Consider the following 17,626-nt stretch of genomic DNA (forward strand, 5'->3'; position numbering starts at 1 on the left):
GTTCGTAGGAAGATATGACGAGTAACCTCTGTGGAAAGAGAATGAGTGGATGCGAGTGTTGGGAGCCAGTTACAGGGTTTAAACGATGGAGATAGTAAATAAATTTTTGAACATGAATAAAATACAAATAAAAATTAAATCATTTCGGTCGTATGCTGAATGATTAGGCGGCTACTTGAGGACTTTACTTGCATCATGTTGTAAGTTAAGGTAACATATTATAGTGTGATTTGTCAGTAGTTTAATCTACCCGGGTTAAAACTGTCCTTCAGTAACCAATGCCTGTCGTAAAAGGCGACTAACGGGATCGGGTAGTCAGACTCGCTGACCTGGCTGACGCGTGTTATCGTCTCTCAATCGGGTAGATCGATGCTCATGCCGCTGATCACTGGATTGTCTGGTTGAAACGCGATTATTTACAGACTGCTGGCATATAGCTGAAATATTGCTGGGTGCAGCACTGAACAACAAACCAACCAACCAATCAAACAACACCCAAACCAAACCAATAGTTGATTCTCACCTCAAGTTTGGTGGTCTCGTCAGTAAGGACGTACTGTTGCTTGTTTCGAGACGCCAGGGTTTTCAGTTTCTCCCACAAGTTGATCACCAGCTCAGGGTTCCCGTCCGGCTTCCTCAAACCACCTAACACACCAGCACATCGTAGTCAGTTACATGATAAAGGCATAGTAACAGTTAACAAAGAGAAACATTCAACAAAGGTGCGTCATATTGTTGGAATATTGTTGGAAGTGTCGTAAAATCATACCCGCCCGCGCCATACAAAACGCAGATTCCCAAAGACTCATTGATATTATAAGGGTCGAATCATAAAACTAATTTACAATCCAGCTCTATGTTTGGTTAACATTCATTGAAACGTACCTGCACTACAGATATTTTTCAGCAATATTCAGAAAGAAAAAAATGTGTTAAGGACGCCTAAGTGATTAAGACTTGTGTGTGCACATAATAAATAAGACGCTGACAACGATCAAATGATGCCAATGACACTGAAACTGATTGCTTAACCAGTGACGACGCCAAGCTCTGATTACACATCTCCGACGATGGCTTCTACACTGCACACAAAACCCCTGATGCGACTGCTGACAGTTCCTACAGTGACTAAATAATCCGTGACAAGGTTGGTGACGGTGTCTACAGTGAATACATAACAGGTGACAAGGCTGGTGACGATGCCTACAGTGAATACTTAACCTGTGACAAGGCCAGCGATGATACCTACAGTTAATACATTGAAGTGACAAGACTGGTGACGATGCCTACAGTGAATACATAACAGGTGACAAGGCTGGTGATGATGCCTGCAGCCAATACATAACTGGTGAGAACACTGGTAGTGGTGCCTACTGTAATTAAATAACCCGTGACACGGCTGGTGACGGTGCCTACAGTATTACACTGACCTGTGAGAATGCTGATGATGATACCGACAACCAAGGCAACCAGGACGGACGATCCGCTGTACCACATGTACGAGAGACGGTAGATAGCCATGGGTTCAGAAGGTGGTGACCTGCAGACAGATAACATGAAAGACATAATAGCTGTGAATGGATCGCTGAAACTGAATGACACTTGGCGTTCCCATAGAGGGTCAAGCTGAACTTGACCGCTGATACGAAATACTTCGCGGGTAGAGTTGCATCCCCTCGGTGTGCGTGAATCCGGCCCTGATTGTGATATATTGTTTCTCAGAACTGAACTTTATTTACACACCTTTCTGTGGCTTTAGGGGTACATGTATACATCATAATGTACAAGTTAATTACATCCATGAAACATAAAGTAGGCTACTCATACATACATACCGCTTGGACGCAAGAATAATCTGCCTGTACATACATTTAACCACTTAATGAACATCGTTATACTTGGGTTACATTATGTTCCCTCACGATTCTCAAGTTTGGATCAAGGTTTTGACGCGTTTTGCGCTTTCTGTCAAGACTTTCTACTTTCTGGTTCATTTGGTGCATATGGTGCATGTCTTGAAGATTATTCTGTGTTGATATCTAGGTGCGAAAATATTCAGCAGCATGCCCTATAGGTGGTGTGTTTCAGTTGCCCTGCAATCACTTTGAGATTCGTTCCCCATGCGGACATGCACGTCGTAATATGACAGAAATATTCTAAAGTGAGACGTTAAACCCCATTTAACCTCACCTTCACCTCAAACCTTATCTATAGGTGAAATCAAAGAGCATCAGTACGCTGCTGACAAACAGAATATCAGAGGATTCTGGTATACCAAGGGAGACAACTCTGCACAACGAATTGATTCGTTCTTAACGACTGGGTACCCCGTCATCTCACAAAACACACTGACTAACATGGCAATGAATTCATTTGCGACAATACAAGTTATATTAGTCTGCCATACTGGTCCCAAAAAAACTATACACATATACAATCCATGCATGTCTAGGGTGAGTGAGATTAGTTTTACGCCGCCTTTAGCAATATTCGAGCAATATCACGGCGGAATGGAACCGAGTAAGGAATCGAACCAGGGTCGAAGGGCCGAAGCTTTAACCACTAGGCTACCCCACCGCCCGACATGTCTAGAATATGAGCCAAATCTAGATTAACACATGTTTACGTGAAAATAGTGAAACTCTTTGGCTCTTTTTTTAACATATTTCAAAAACATGTTTTTTGAAGCTTGTTTTTGTTGTAAAATTGGAGAGTAAATGTTGGTTAAAGAATATTTCTTCATCCTCAATGTCGATAAAGCAAGCAGTAACGTTCATATTCCTCCATCTGAATTGAACACCGAGGTATAAAAAATGTTGAGTCATCCGTATCGAGTTCAAAGAGTTGAATAATAATAAGTTTTGAAGGATTTTGCCGGGACCGAGATGTTGTATCGAGACAACAGAGATATCGAGTTATCAGAGTTCGACACAATGATGCTTGACCGTGTCTGTGAACCTTGGGGTTCTTTTACCACTACTCACCTCCCGGCAGCCAGGGTTGTGTTTACCATAACGACGGTCATGTTGCTGAGCAATGACTTCATGGTGGTAGCTGCGGTGAACGTAGCGTTATCGGCCGTCATGACGTCACAGCCGACGGTGGTGATGTTAAGGGTTGGGGGTCGAGATCCGTTGACAGTTGCGCCTATTACGACCCAGAAGCTGAACACAAGGCCCGACAACAGAGCGGCTACAGCACCCTGCACCAAGGTAAAGAAATACTGGGGTAAGGGCCCGTTCATGATGGCAAGCGGTAGTGGAGATGATTTTTATGGAGAAACATGTAGGAGGTGAATGATACCCCTAAAATTTACATACAAAGTGAGTGACCCCACTCAATGTCATGTACAAAATGAATGACAAGTAGTTGGATGGTTTGTTGCTTAATACTAAACTCAACAATATTCCGATGGTGAGTCTGGAACAAACAATCCAGTGAACAACATCAAGAGCATCGGTCTACACGATTGGGATACGATAGCATGTGTCAAACAAGTCATGAGGACTGACCCCGATCCCGTTAGTCGCCTCTTACGACAAGCATGGGTTACTGAAGATCAATTCTAGCCATGATCTTCACGATAGATGGTAGGATGGGCTGTATACTCCCCAGGGAGACAGAATGAAAATTGTGTAAATTTTAAAGGACACCATATGGTGCTGAATGGGTAAGAATATGATTTGCCTAAACCATCGGATGTCAACATTTGTCGACAAAGATACTACCTGAGGTGTGGAATCATCAGGAGCGATGCTGGTGTACTTACCGGTGTTGTCGCGAAGGGGACGAAGATGGCGAGGACAAACAAGCCGAGGAGGGGACCGCCTGTCATACCGAAGGAGCTGAGGGTGATCTGCAACATCGTTCCTCCCATCTTGCCCGCGAGGAACGCCAGGCCCACCGTCAACAGACCAAAAAGCAGTGCTGTGGAGATTAAACGTTAGAGTGAATGAGTGAGTTGAAAGTTTAAATCATATCGGCAAAATTTCAGCCATATCGTGATTAAATTAAATTATGGATTTGTAGTTATTGAAAGTAACTTTTTAAAATCTGTCAGCACAGGACAGTAAACAACTAGATTATCACAAACATAAATTTAAAACTAGCAATTAAATCTAAAATACGTTAACTATAGATGACACTACAATATAAAAACAAGCCAGAGATTGCCAGCAACGGAAGGTAGATGATCACCATACTAGGGGCTATGGAGACTGATAGTATATTTGCCTCCTGCATGAACCCTATCTGGGTTTACATCACCCCTCCAGATGTAAGCCATGTCACACAGGTCTTAGACGTTTTCACTTTGATGACACTACAAACATGCGAGAATCTTGATAACAAATAAAGAATCACCATCAAGTCAAACAATCGGACGCAACTCTGCGCCGATAACTGAGACGCCTTAGACAACTGGGCCTCCCTTGGTCCCTGTAGACCTGATATGAACTAATTTGAACGTTATCCACGGGTCACTTACACAACAGCTTGGAGATAACTGTCCCGAGCTTCTCTCTCATGGCGCTTCCTGTCATGATCTTGTATGTCGGCTTCACGATATCCTCAAGATGGACCAAGGCCAGAGCGTTTACGCCGGACGACACCGTACTGCACAACGTGAAGGTCGGGGTCGTTTATGTACACAAGACTTCATTAGAATGTTAGTAAAGGTCAAGGTCAATTAACACAAGGGTAAAATATTTCTACCTTTTCTTCAAACAGAACGTCGGGATCAGGTTTCGGATAGATTTCATGCATTTCAGTAAATGATATTAAGCAGGCATGAAATCGACCGCTGAACATTAAATTAGGTCAATAGTCCATGTGCTTAATGGTTTTAAAATATCACTGAAACCCACGTGCGCAGATATGGCTGATAGGTAAGGAAACAAAACTGGAATTTGGAGTGCAAACTGTATTTACAGGAAATATCATTAGAACTGTATCACATGTTTTGCAGACCACTGTAACGTCATCGGCAACGATGACATCACAATGAAATGATATAACTCTGCCACTGAAACGCTACTTATAAATTACATACTGCTTAAAAGTAAGTATTAACCTTAAGATAAATTTGTCGAATTCTGATTGGTTAATAGCCAAAACACACGAAACCATGTATGCGGATTATGTATACTAGTATATCACAACAATCTTGAACAGAAATGAGGATTACTTCACACTTTATATATGTAGACACTAATGTAAGGGAATGGAAGGGAAATATACAATATCGTACTGTCCCATGGAAACAGCAGTGTCTGGTATACGTGTGGTCATGTGCATAGAGCTCAAGCCACAAATCAACTGAAGTTAAGCAATGTCGATCGCGGAGAGTCATTGGATGGGTTACTTTGTTTGGCAGCCGGGAGTTTCTAGGTCTTCAGTTCTGCCCCACAACGAAACACATGTGAAACGTGGTCCCATCTCAGGCATGCTAGTTTGTTCAAAGTTGCCTGTGTTCACCCACCAGAAAAATAGGTATCCGGCGAGATGTGTCATGTGATTATAACCTACTTGCGCCTAACACGCAGCTTGGGTTATCCGAGGTAATGATAAGACTGTAACAACTTTGCAGCGCTTTGTCCATGCATAAGTGCACGGTGTCTAGCACTCTACAAATACACTCGTCTGTATTACCATCATCATGTTTTACGGATTACGATGAAACTGCAGCAGAGAGGGTTCGGGTGGTCCTGGCACAGTCAGGCTGTTAAGGCTCATCTTCAGCTCAGGGCCCTTGCCCCCTCCAGACAGCGAATGGGACATCTCCCATGAAACGCTGCTCAGTCCCGTCAAGAACTTTCCGGAGAATAGGAATGCTCCCAAACACTGCAGCCTACTGCACTGGCAAGAGTGTCAGAAGGACTGTGCTCCCATTGGAGGACCCAGGTATTCTCCTGATCTCCACCAAGATATCAGGAGGTACCCCAAACCAAGAGCCCCGAGATCAATGGGGCGTCTGAGGACAGTATGCTGTGGATGCAAGCGAGACATTTTAAAAGCGAGGTTCGCATGTTTATAATGCTTTTCCTGAATCTTACTAATCCCGTTGGATTTATCAAAAAGGACAAGATCGGGTTTGTTGGCTGGAATTCTTCTGAGACTGCATATGATGAACTTTGAAAGCATCATTTTCCATAATGCCCTGGACATGTTCAGGATTGTACCATAGATGAACCTTAAAGTCAAAGCCACAGACATAGCAGAGACGATAGTGAAAGCAGTGAGCCATATGCATGCCATCATAGTACCTAAGATATGCTGTTTGTGTTAGTGAAGAGCATCCACTGACAAGCTGAGGGAAAGTCGGCATTTCATATTGATCTTTCGTTTTAGGAAGTGACTGGTCCTGGGCAGCAAAAGAAAACCACCAGTTTCACATTTAAGTTCAGCCGACTTCATCCAGGCAAAAGGAGTCGATTGGACTACTGTTCTGTTCCACACACTGCACTTCTCAGAATGCTATGCTTCCCGACAAAGGACCGACTCTGAGCAGACTTAGTGAAGGACTCCAGCAGTGCATCACTAACAACTCAATCAATCTCAAATTATCATCATGATTGTCATTACACACTAACCTGAGAGCAGCGCTGAACACACACGAGATGAAGAGTCCAGCAAGACCGGGCACCATCCCTAAGGTCTCCATCACCAGGATCGGCACCAGCTGGGGAGAGAAAGGTGGAATGAGGGCTGGGGATCCCATTGTTTAATCCATGTACTATACAGTAGTGACATAACACACGTACAGTGTGGTTGTGAGTAATGTGAAGTTGTTCAATGTTAATATTGATTGAGTGATTGCTGATTGTTATAATATTTCAGCCATATGGCGGCGGTCTGTAAATAATCGAGTCTGGACCAGACCATCCAGTGATCAACAATATCGCATCGACCTACGCATTTGGGTACCGTTGAAATGTGTCAACCAAGCCAGCGAGTCCGACCACCCGATCCCGTTAGTCGACTCGTACGACAGGTTACTGAAGACTAGTTCTAACCCGGAGTCTCACTGGTCTGTTCATTGTTAATCCGATCGATACCGACCATACATTAGTGAGTGAGTGAGTGAGTTTAGTTTTACGCCGCTTTTAGCAATATTCCAGCAATATCACGGCGGGGGACACCAGAAAATGGGCTTCACACATTGTACCCATGTGGGGAATCGAACCCTGGTCCTCGGCGTGACGAGCGAACGCTTTAACCACTACGCTGCCCCACCGCCCCGACCATACATTAACAGTTGCCAGGTTCATCGTTAGAGGACTGACGAATATACACTGAAACAACAAACTTGGTGTCAAAACAAGCCCATTATACAGCCATCACATGCACCGCCATTAAATAATTATATCTTGGTTCATTTCAGCCACCAACAAACATGTGATTACTCTTCCTTCCACCAATCAGTATAAATTTGTGTAAGTAGGAACCCCTAAATGATCGTTTAGGAGTTGGTTGCCTCGTATCTGGATTAACAATGTCCCCTGTATCACTAGTTACATGATATACCTGGTGTGGCGTGGTTGCACTGCCAAGTACGTGAATGACTTGAGTGGAATTTTAGGTAGCATTTAAGTTCCATATTGGTTTCTGACTCGAAAAAACAGTTCGTAGAGTACCAGTCGTCCGACGTTTTGTTGAAACCGTGGTAGCTGAGTGGGTTGGACGGCTGGAATAGGGCTCAACCCAACAAAGTTCTAGAGTCTGTACTAGGAAGGTGTAGTCACATATATAAGACGTGTTACATTTTTTATGGGCAATTCACAAGTTGAGTTGATTAAAGAATGATGACAATTTTCATGGATATATATACCTCTTTTATTCTATGTTCGACATAGATGTCGTTGTCAAGCAAATGATGAAGCGTCGCCTCATAAAGAATAAAAGAAGTTGTATATCCAGTAAAAATATCATCATTCTTCATGTGTGACATTTGATCATTTTCTAAAAGGCATTGTGTATTTCATTGGCCGAAGGCGTTTATCATTTTCTAAAAACTCGCCATAGCACTGACAGACCATAGATCGAATCCAGGATCTGAACCCTAGATCGAATCAGTGGAAACAAACAGGTAAGGGAAGTAACTCTGCAACGCCTTTGACCACAATATCACTGTGGCTGAATGATTCTGCAAACTCTGTCCCCGTTTCAGAAAGCTCTCGTAAGTCTAAGATTTCGTAAACGCTCCTCGCAGCATTCGTGCTCCTACATTGCAACACAAGAGGTACGGGTGGTACGAGAAAGTTACCAGATGTTAGGCTTACGTAAGCTTTGTGAAACAGCGCCCTGAACTTGACCATCCTTGATGCAGACACTGTATCATTCAGTTTCCTTCAGATTGACAAATATGAACCTTATGTACATTGCAAGGACAAAAAGTATCTTTACGGAGAATATCTTACGGAACTTTGATTATATTTGTACAAAATGAATACTAAATATGAATTTCTCATATCTGCATGTATTAATATTTCAGCACAAGCAATGAGGAACAATCTACGAGGTAATGTCGTGCGCAAAACTGCCTCCAGGAAGTGGATAGGTTTGGTGACCAGAGCGTAATGTTTTGGGTCGCTATCCCCTATACAGGTATATATAGGGAAATATAACGGCACAACGCTATACATTTGAAATCCTTCACCAACACGTCCTCTCATTATAATATAAACAAATGTCATTTATGAACACGACAACGCCCGACCTCTCACAGCAAGACTACCGTGGCCTTCACGGCCTCCATATCGGAACCCCTGAACATTTAGGGGATATTCTTGATCAACGCTTCCGACAGTCAACAGCAGTCACAAGCACTTCAGGAAAAGTGGGTAAACATTCCCCAGAAGATTCCATTGGGTGACGATGCCAGCTAGTTCTGGACTCTCGTGGAGGCCATACCAGGTATTACCCGTGAAGGTCCCGGGGTTGAATAGGCCTTCAGCAACCCATGCTTGCCATAAAAGGCAACTATGCTTGTCGTAAGAGGCGACTAACGGGATCGGGTGGTCAGGCTCGCTGACTTGGTTGACACATGTCATCGGTTCCCAATTGCGCAGATCAATGCTCATGCTGTTGATCACTGGATTGTCTGGTCCAGACTCGATTATTTACAGACCACCTCCATATGGCTGGAATATTGCTGAGTGCCGCGTAAAACTAAACTCACCCTCACCCTCACCATACCAGGTATTGAGAGTAGACGATCTCAGCCTTGACATTAGATTGTTTCATATGTGCTAGGGTGAACCTTGGTCAGGGAAACTGCAATTATGGAACTCTGCAATTCTGCAATTCGTACAATATATTATGATCTGTTGATTATTATGATCTGTTGATTATTTATATAATACATAAAGTACCATTGCTGCGTTTCCTTTGTTTCGCAAAGTATATCAGATTCCTTGGACAACCAACCTGGTCAAACTTGGTCATCTTGCCGGACATGTACGGGTCGCAGTCCTTGTACTTAGCATACGTCACCAGCCCCACCGCAGTCATCAAAGTCGTGGCGATGATGTTGGAGGGCAGGTTGAAGTAGATGGTGCTGAAGTAGAGTTGTCATATTCAACTCGAGTCGTAGTCAGCGGGAAAAGAATAATTTATGTATTATTATTATTTGACATCACGTGGCGTCCTTTTCCAGACCTAATTCTGGTGCGATATACACAGATTTATAGTCATTACCTGTTGCCAGTGAACGTAATAATATATATGAGGTACCGTCAATCATGTTGTCGGCTTTATCGTGTCTGTGATCATCTTTCTGTCTAGCGACAGGTCAAACCACAGGCTCATTATATGCTTGAGTCAATGCATCTACACGCACACGTCATTTTCTACACGCAACCCTGTGAACGACCGAGTTTCACGAACCCACACTATATGCAAGCCTGATCGATGGAATGCATGGGTTTTTACATCTTCAGATGGGCATTGTAGACCTTCTAGCCCACATTTGTGTTCGACTGAGCTTCTACAACTAACGTGTGTCTATTTTAGTTTGTAGACGTACACTTGTGCCCGACTGAGCTTCTACACCTACACTGCTTTGATTTCCCACGAGTCTACAATGTGTGACGCACATTTCTGGTGTTCCCTGCGGTGATATTGCTGGAATATTGCTAAAAACGGCATATAACTAAAACTGAGCTTCTACACCAACATTTGTGCCGTCTGAGCTTCTACACCTACACTTGTGCCGTCTGAGCTTCTACACCTACACTTGTGCCGTCTGAGCTTCTACACCTACACTTGTGCCGTCTGAGCTTCTACACCTACACTTGTGCCGTCTGCGCTTCTACACCTACACTTGTGCCGTCTGCGCTTCTACACCAACATTTGTGCCGTCTGAGCTCCTACACCTACACTTGTGCCGTCTGCGCTTCTACACCAACATTTGTGCCGTCTGAGCTTCTACACCTACACTGAGCTTCTACACCTAATCTTGTGTCGTGACTGAGCTTCTAGACCTACCCCTGGGCATGCCTGAGTTTCTTCACGGCGAGGTAGCGCTGGACGAGGGCCTGGTTGATGGCGTAGACGCTGAGTGTCGTTACGGAACCTCCAAACACCAGAGACCAGAACACCAACATTTGTGCCGTCTGAGCTCCTACACCTACACTTGTGCCGTCTGAGCTTCTACACCTACACTTGTGCCGTCTGCGCTTCTACACCTACACTTGTGCCGTCTGCGCTTCTACACCAACATTTGTGCCGTCTGAGCTTCTACACCTACACTTGTGCCGTCTGAGCTTCTACACCTACACTTGTGCCGTCTGAGCTTCTACACCTACACTTGTGCCGTCTGCGCTTCTACACCTACACTTGTGCCGTCTGAGCTTCTACACCTACACGTGTGCCGCCTGAGCTTCTACACCTACACTTGTGCCGTCTGAGCTTCTACACCTACACTTGTGCCGTCTGAGCTCGTACACCTACACTTGTGCCGTCTGCGCTTCTACACCTAATCTTGTGCCGCCTGAGCTTCTACACCTACACTTGTGCCGTCAGAGCTTCTACACCTAATCTTGTGTCGTGACTGAGCTTCTACACCTAATCGTGTGTCGTGACTGAGCTTCTAGACCTACCCCTGGGCATGCCTGAGTTTCTTCACGGCGAGGTAGCGCTGGACGAGGGCCTGGTTGATGGCGTAGACGCTGAGTGTCGTTACGGAACCTCCAAACACCAGAGACCAGAACGTGTGACGCTTCAGGGGGTCGGGGTCAAAACTAAAACATACATAGAGCATTGATACAAGATGTAACTGTAACTGTGTTACAGCACACCATTTCTCAGTAGATACAGCTTTATTGTAGGACTCATGGAAACAAATTTATGGTTCATGCAGAAGTTTTTGGATAACGTAGCCAGGAAAGTGGACCGACTACTTAACAGATTACACAAACTATTACGACAAAATCATCACGAAATAGTGTGACTGATATATTCCTGAGAATCATTTCTACATAAAAAGTTTGCATGAAAAAACAACATCCATTTCAGCACCCGATTTAATGAGATCGTGACGTCATACAGCGAGTTGGTTCAAAACTTGGAAGGCAAGACTAACGCCGATTTGAATAACATTTAATTTACACCACAGCGTGCAGTGTTGGTTGACAAGAGCCAGAAGTTGGGTAGCTTAGTAGTTAAAGCGTTCGATGACGGGTTCGATTTCCCACATGTCCACATGACGCTCATTTGTGGTGTTCCCCATCGTGACATTGTTGGAATATTGCTAAAAAAGCGGCATGAAATTAAACCACTCACTCACGCACTTAGATGTTAGCCAGTTTAGTGAATGCTGCGAGCACAAGTTGATGCACAGATATATGCAAGTACAAAGTCCTTTATCATGGGAACCTTTGAGATTGTGTACTGTGGAACCATACGTAAATTGATAAATGTGATGTCACGAGTTAAATTGTGGTCGGAAAACAAACTGAAATTAAGTGCACAGAGCAGAGAAGATTTCACATTTGCCTGTCAATTTGTACAAAGATCCACCCTAAACTCATTTCATGAACGTTATTTATGCTACACTGAAATAACATGTAAGTCTGTGGAAATTATGTCATGTGTCTGGATATAACTGGCATGAGTACTGTACCTCATCAGAATTCTACCTGCACGCGTGATTACCTCCTGTTTTCTATCAAATACTCTGGCAGTTAAATATACCTATTACCCTGCCTTCTTATTTAATCCACGTGCCAGCTCTTATCACTTGCATGTCACACACTCATAAACCCATTATCTATGCTGTTCCAAAATATCACACACAGCAAGGGGTTTTCAGGAATTTGGGCGAATCATTCTCATGTTTTAGAACACGGTGGTGATCAGAATGTCTGCGTGCATATTTCTTACTCAAAAACATTTTCCAATCTCCCGCCTTCGGAAGCTTTCTGCCAGACGGCTCTCGCTCCGCCTACTTCTATTGTTCCCTTGATGATCAGAGCGAGGATACCGGATATGACGATAATAATCTGGAAAACATCTGTCCACACGACTGCTTTCAAACCTCCCTGAAAATTACAAATAGTTACAAATTACATCATCTTCAAACTACATGTGTTAGATACTGTTTAAACCAATTTTATAATTACATTTAAGTTCTAAAAAGTACAATATTTTAGTGATTATAATTGTAAAATCAAAGCGGGTCAATTATGAGTTAAGTCTTACGTCGCACTCAACAATATTCAAGGTATACAGCGGCCGTCTGTAAATAATCGAGTCTGGACCAGATAATCCAATGACCAACAGCATGAGCATAGACCACGCAACTGGGATGCGATGACATGTGTCAACCAAGCCAGTGGACCTGACCACCCGATCCTGTTAGTCGCCTCCTACGACAAGCATGGGTTACCAAGCCTTAGTTCCATCCATCCCGGATCTTCACAGGTCTTCAGTTACAAACGAGTTATCACGAAGACAATACTAGTGAACTTAAAGACATTACGCTACTTACCAGTGTGGTATAGATAGTGCAGACGCCCCCGATGGCCAATATAGACACAAGCATGGACATGCCACTCACTGAGGTTGCGAAAAGAAAAGAAAACAAAAAACGTTTTTATTTGATGAACCACTGATCGTGTTCGCGGATTTAAATCACACTGAGAAATTCACTGAGAAGTTGTGTTGAATATCCCAAATTATACGTTCGGACAAAAGAGAGTACACACATGTCCAGTGGTGACTGAAACAAACCCAAGGAGAAACGGGTACTGTATTTCACACGGGTATTACTATGTAGTTCTGTTAGGGACTTAATTTTGCAGTGTTTCGACAAACTATTGCACAGTAATGTAACATTTTGATAACGTGTACGGAAGAGAGTTTTTTTTAATGGAAATCAACTTCATTTTTATGAGGAACACAACGTTTCGGAGTATACGCTGGTAGATGTGTTCCTCATAATATACAATGAGTGAGTGAGTTTAGTGTTACGCCACACTCAGCAATGTTCCAGATATATAGCGGCGGTCTGTAAATAATCGAGTCGGGACCAGACAATCCAGTGATCAACAACATGAGCATCGATCTGCGCAACTGGGAACCGATGGCATGTGTCAACCAAGTCAGCGAGCCTGACCACCCGATCCCGTTAGTCGCCTCTTACGACAAGCATAGTTGCCTTTTATATCAAGCATGGGTTGCTGAAGGCCTATTCTTCCCCGGCACCTTCACGGGTCTTATAATATACAAGTTAACATCCATAACAACTATCTTCTTTACGAGTATCACTTCTAAACACATATACAGCTAGTGAGTGAGTCAGTGAATGATCGAGCGAGGATTAACACTGCTTCGATCATTTAAATCTCAAAGTAACAGATTCTTTTAAGGTAAAAAGTGACGCAGTTCTTAGACGTTTATCTCCTTTGTGGACACACGAGCATGTTTATATTACCATGGAAATCAAGCAAAGGGACATAACCATGGGAAATCTGAGCCTCAGAATAACATCTCTCGCCGCCCCTCCCTCTCCAAATATTTATTTATTTATTTATTTATTTATTTATTTATTTTCGCTGTGTGAGGCAGTAAAACAGTAAAACATGGATTTTATTATATTTGGAACAAATCCAGCTCCCAGCTTCCCAGCCTAGAACCACGAAGTAAAACAGTTTCACATTAATTGAGCGTGATTATTTTGTGCGTGAATAATGTGATATGTTTTTATTACAATGTGTCGGCTTAATCTATTTCAGCTTTCTTGTGACCTATTCGCATTAAAATGACATTTAGGAGCAAAGATGTCATTATTTCCCCCCGTTTATCACAAAGGCACGGCTTACAGACAGAGATAGGTTTATCACTTGACAAACTCTCCACGGATTCTCCCTAATCCTACAGATAGGACACGCTGGGGAAGTAAAACACAGCTTACCCAAACTTTTTATCAAGAAAAAGGTTATCAGGACAAACTTTGAAAACACGTCAAGTGGAAATTTTACTTTTGACATCAAACAAACACCGTGCATGACTTATAAACATGACCGAAGGGTGAGGCTGATTTGGTGTATCTTATTCCCCTAAATTGGGCCTCCCTTCGCCTGGTTTGGAACATCATATTCTATTATCAGCTTCTGTGCGTAACAGGGGCCCAAACTGGGTTAGTAATGATGCGTAGCGGTGGGTTGCTTGTACATGATAAGCGGGACAGAAACAGCTCCAGATAGATATGGAGGTTGAAATCAGCTTGCTCGTTCCATTCTGCCAAGAGTGAAATTTTTGAATGGCCATCTGGTTTACGCCCTAGCACACATGGGTTTTGTCTTATATAAACATCTGACAAAATAAAGGTAATTAGATTTTCAATGACGTCATTGATGATTATTTGAGTTCCGTTGGGATCTGTTGAGTGTAAGTATTGAGCCACTGAGATGGTTAATGACACAGCCTCTTTTCGTAACCTGCAGTAATGCATACTGAAGATAAAAAACACATATATTTAACTGGTATACGGAACAATGGACATGCCAACCTGATTGGATGGTTTAGTTTTTAAAGATTATTATTTCTGTTTTGTTACCATTGTGTTAATGAAATATGACCTGTTTTCGTAAAGAATATATTTTGTAATTAGCTATTCCATCAGAGCAAAACGCGTTAGATTAGCTGAGTTGGGTTTGTTTGTTTGTTTATAACGCCGCATTCAGCAAGTTCCGGTCTGTAAACAATCGACTCTTGAGAAGCCATTCCACTGACTGACATCACGAGCATAGATATGTGAAGGTTGAACTCGACGATATGTGTCAACAAAGTTCGACAAGGAAGGGTGGCGGATGATTATTTCTAGCCTGAATCAATGGGATATAGACGACAGTTGTTATTTGCATCTTTTTTCTTTTGGAAGATTTTCGGACCTTGGAGGCAAGTATAAAGTAAACATTTTAAAAAATACGAAACGTATTCCTTATTTGTCGCTATTGTTTCCGAAACACAAGTTCAAATATCGCCCTTTTATGACACTGGAAAGTCTTTCAAATGTTTTCTACGTGGAAGCCGTAACACAGTGTAGTGAGTAAGTCAGTTTTGTGGGAAATTGAACCCGGGTCTTCGGTGTGACGAGCAAACCCTTTAACGACTATGCTACCCCACCGCCCCAAGATCATGTAAGCATGAGCACTAAACGTCAGACGTCACCGTTATCGGACAACACCGAAATGCTTGTCAACCCTTCAACGGCTTCCCCGAGACGCAAAAACAGTTAGCTTGTTATTGTGAAATTATCTCATATGGTGTTTATGATGACATTCCTACAAGTGCAGGGATGGTGTTCGTGACGTCACCAACGCATTCCGACACTTACCTTGACTAAACACGAGAGCAGGAGCATAGAAAACAACAGCCATGTACACCATCTGTATGAAGAGATAATGATACAGTCAATAAATACCATATTCACTATAAAGGTCGCAGGCCCATATAAAAACATTACAACAAATAAGATACTAAATTACAAGTTGGCAGATGCAATAGTCGAGAAACAAATCATTTAAGAATAGGCTAAAAGTTCGTACTAACGGAAATAAATATATTCATTCTCAAGACAATTTCTTATGCATACTGAACAGGAAAGGTGTTTTTTTAAATAGAAGACATAAATATGAAAGCTTACTTTTATCAGAGTTTTTTTATGAACTTGCGTTTCTTTTGCTGTTCAGTATATATACATCCATATCTGATATCTAATGCCGCCATTCAAATATGAAATGTCTGCCTCTAACTCCTTGGGAACGAATATAACTTGAAAAGCTCCTATATCCTTTCCCTTAAATCCAGTAGATATAATTTAGATAAAACCTTATCTTAAAACCTTGATGCAGTATACATGTTTAACGTGCGTCTGTTTGGTGGGAAGTATGAATTATTCAGTGCATTAAAACTGACCGGAGTTTATTGGAGAAAATACGGTCTACTAACAATGCCTTTACCAATAACATTATCAAAGAATTATTGAAACATAAACACATGTACAGCAAAGATCATGGAGAGAATTCTGAGTATTAAAACAACTTTAATAGTGAAACTACGGTATACGATGTCATTATAGATTACATAATTACATGATTATTAAATCGTCAACAGACAAATAACTTCTAATAATTTCTGATAATGTCCTTGTAGGGTGATCCATAAACCAACACATGTCTTTCTATCTTATCTGTACTGGAAGGTTGCCGACTAGGACACCGTGTTGGTTATCGCACAGCGGGACCAGAAACAACCAGTCTATGTCTGGCATTTCTGTAATACAGGTTGCTAAGTTTGACAACAGCAAAGCCTGCCTGTGCTGTTAGTTCATTCCAGCAACACCGTGTACGCGTTATGAATTTGTGCAGGTGCCTCTGAGGAGGTGTCAATGATGGGAGTTTACTTTGTTCATCACACTTACAGTGATCTGACCAGAGGCGCCATTGTCGTCGTCTTTGCTCTTGTAGAAGTAATGAGTGATTGGGTCTAGTTTTACGCCGCACTCAGCAATATTCCGGCGTTATGACGGCGGTCTGTAAATAATCTTGTCTGGACCAGACAACCCAGTGATCATCAGCATGTGTGATATACGCACCTGAGATAAGATGTCATGAAGCAATCATGTCAGCGATTCTGACCACCCGATCTCGTTAGCCGCTGCTTGCGACAAGCGAGGGTTACTAAAATCATTTTTTAACCCGTATCTTCATAGGTAAGAAATAATAATGAATTGGATAAGACACTTTATCGGGACGGTGGGGTAGCCAGATGGTTTACGCGCCCGCTCGTCATGCTGAATACCCGGGTTCGATTCAACAAATGGGTACAATGTGTGAAGTCCATGTCTGGTGTCCCCCGCGGCGATATTGCTTGAATATTTCTATATGCGGTGTAACACTAAACTCACTCACTCATTTAACACCCTATCAGTGGATGTCCTTTCTCAGAACAAACGGCATATGCAAAACGACATCATGTCATGGCTCGTTGTTTCTTTTACCATCTTGGCATAACTGTGGCTTTGGCCTAAAGTCTGCCCATGGTACGACCCTGAACATGTCCAGGGCGTCATGGAAAGTGATGCTTTGGAATAGGTCCATATCTAACCTGAGAAAGATTCCTG

General features: G+C 42.7%; 1 protein-coding gene across 1 annotated transcript in view; it reads right to left on the bottom strand.

The window, feature by feature from the left end:
* LOC137258227 (sodium-coupled monocarboxylate transporter 1-like) overlaps window positions 1-17,626 on the bottom strand; it is a 42,135-nt gene that overhangs the window by 2,370 nt on the left and 22,139 nt on the right. The window contains exons 3-13 of the mRNA XM_067795817.1: window positions 15,839-15,890; window positions 12,989-13,056; window positions 12,382-12,539; window positions 11,100-11,240; window positions 9,427-9,556; window positions 6,591-6,679; window positions 4,487-4,614; window positions 3,770-3,927; window positions 2,985-3,202; window positions 1,431-1,540; window positions 524-645 (exon numbers count right to left, since the gene is read on the bottom strand). Coding sequence (XP_067651918.1) covers window positions 524-645; window positions 1,431-1,540; window positions 2,985-3,202; window positions 3,770-3,927; window positions 4,487-4,614; window positions 6,591-6,679; window positions 9,427-9,556; window positions 11,100-11,240; window positions 12,382-12,539; window positions 12,989-13,056; window positions 15,839-15,890 — 1,374 coding nt within the window. The remainder of the gene's footprint in view (window positions 1-523; window positions 646-1,430; window positions 1,541-2,984; window positions 3,203-3,769; window positions 3,928-4,486; window positions 4,615-6,590; window positions 6,680-9,426; window positions 9,557-11,099; window positions 11,241-12,381; window positions 12,540-12,988; window positions 13,057-15,838; window positions 15,891-17,626) is intronic.

The sequence above is a fragment of the Haliotis asinina genome, chromosome 12 (genome assembly GCF_037392515.1).
Source record: "Haliotis asinina isolate JCU_RB_2024 chromosome 12, JCU_Hal_asi_v2, whole genome shotgun sequence".
Lineage (NCBI taxonomy): Eukaryota > Metazoa > Mollusca > Gastropoda > Lepetellida > Haliotidae > Haliotis > Haliotis asinina.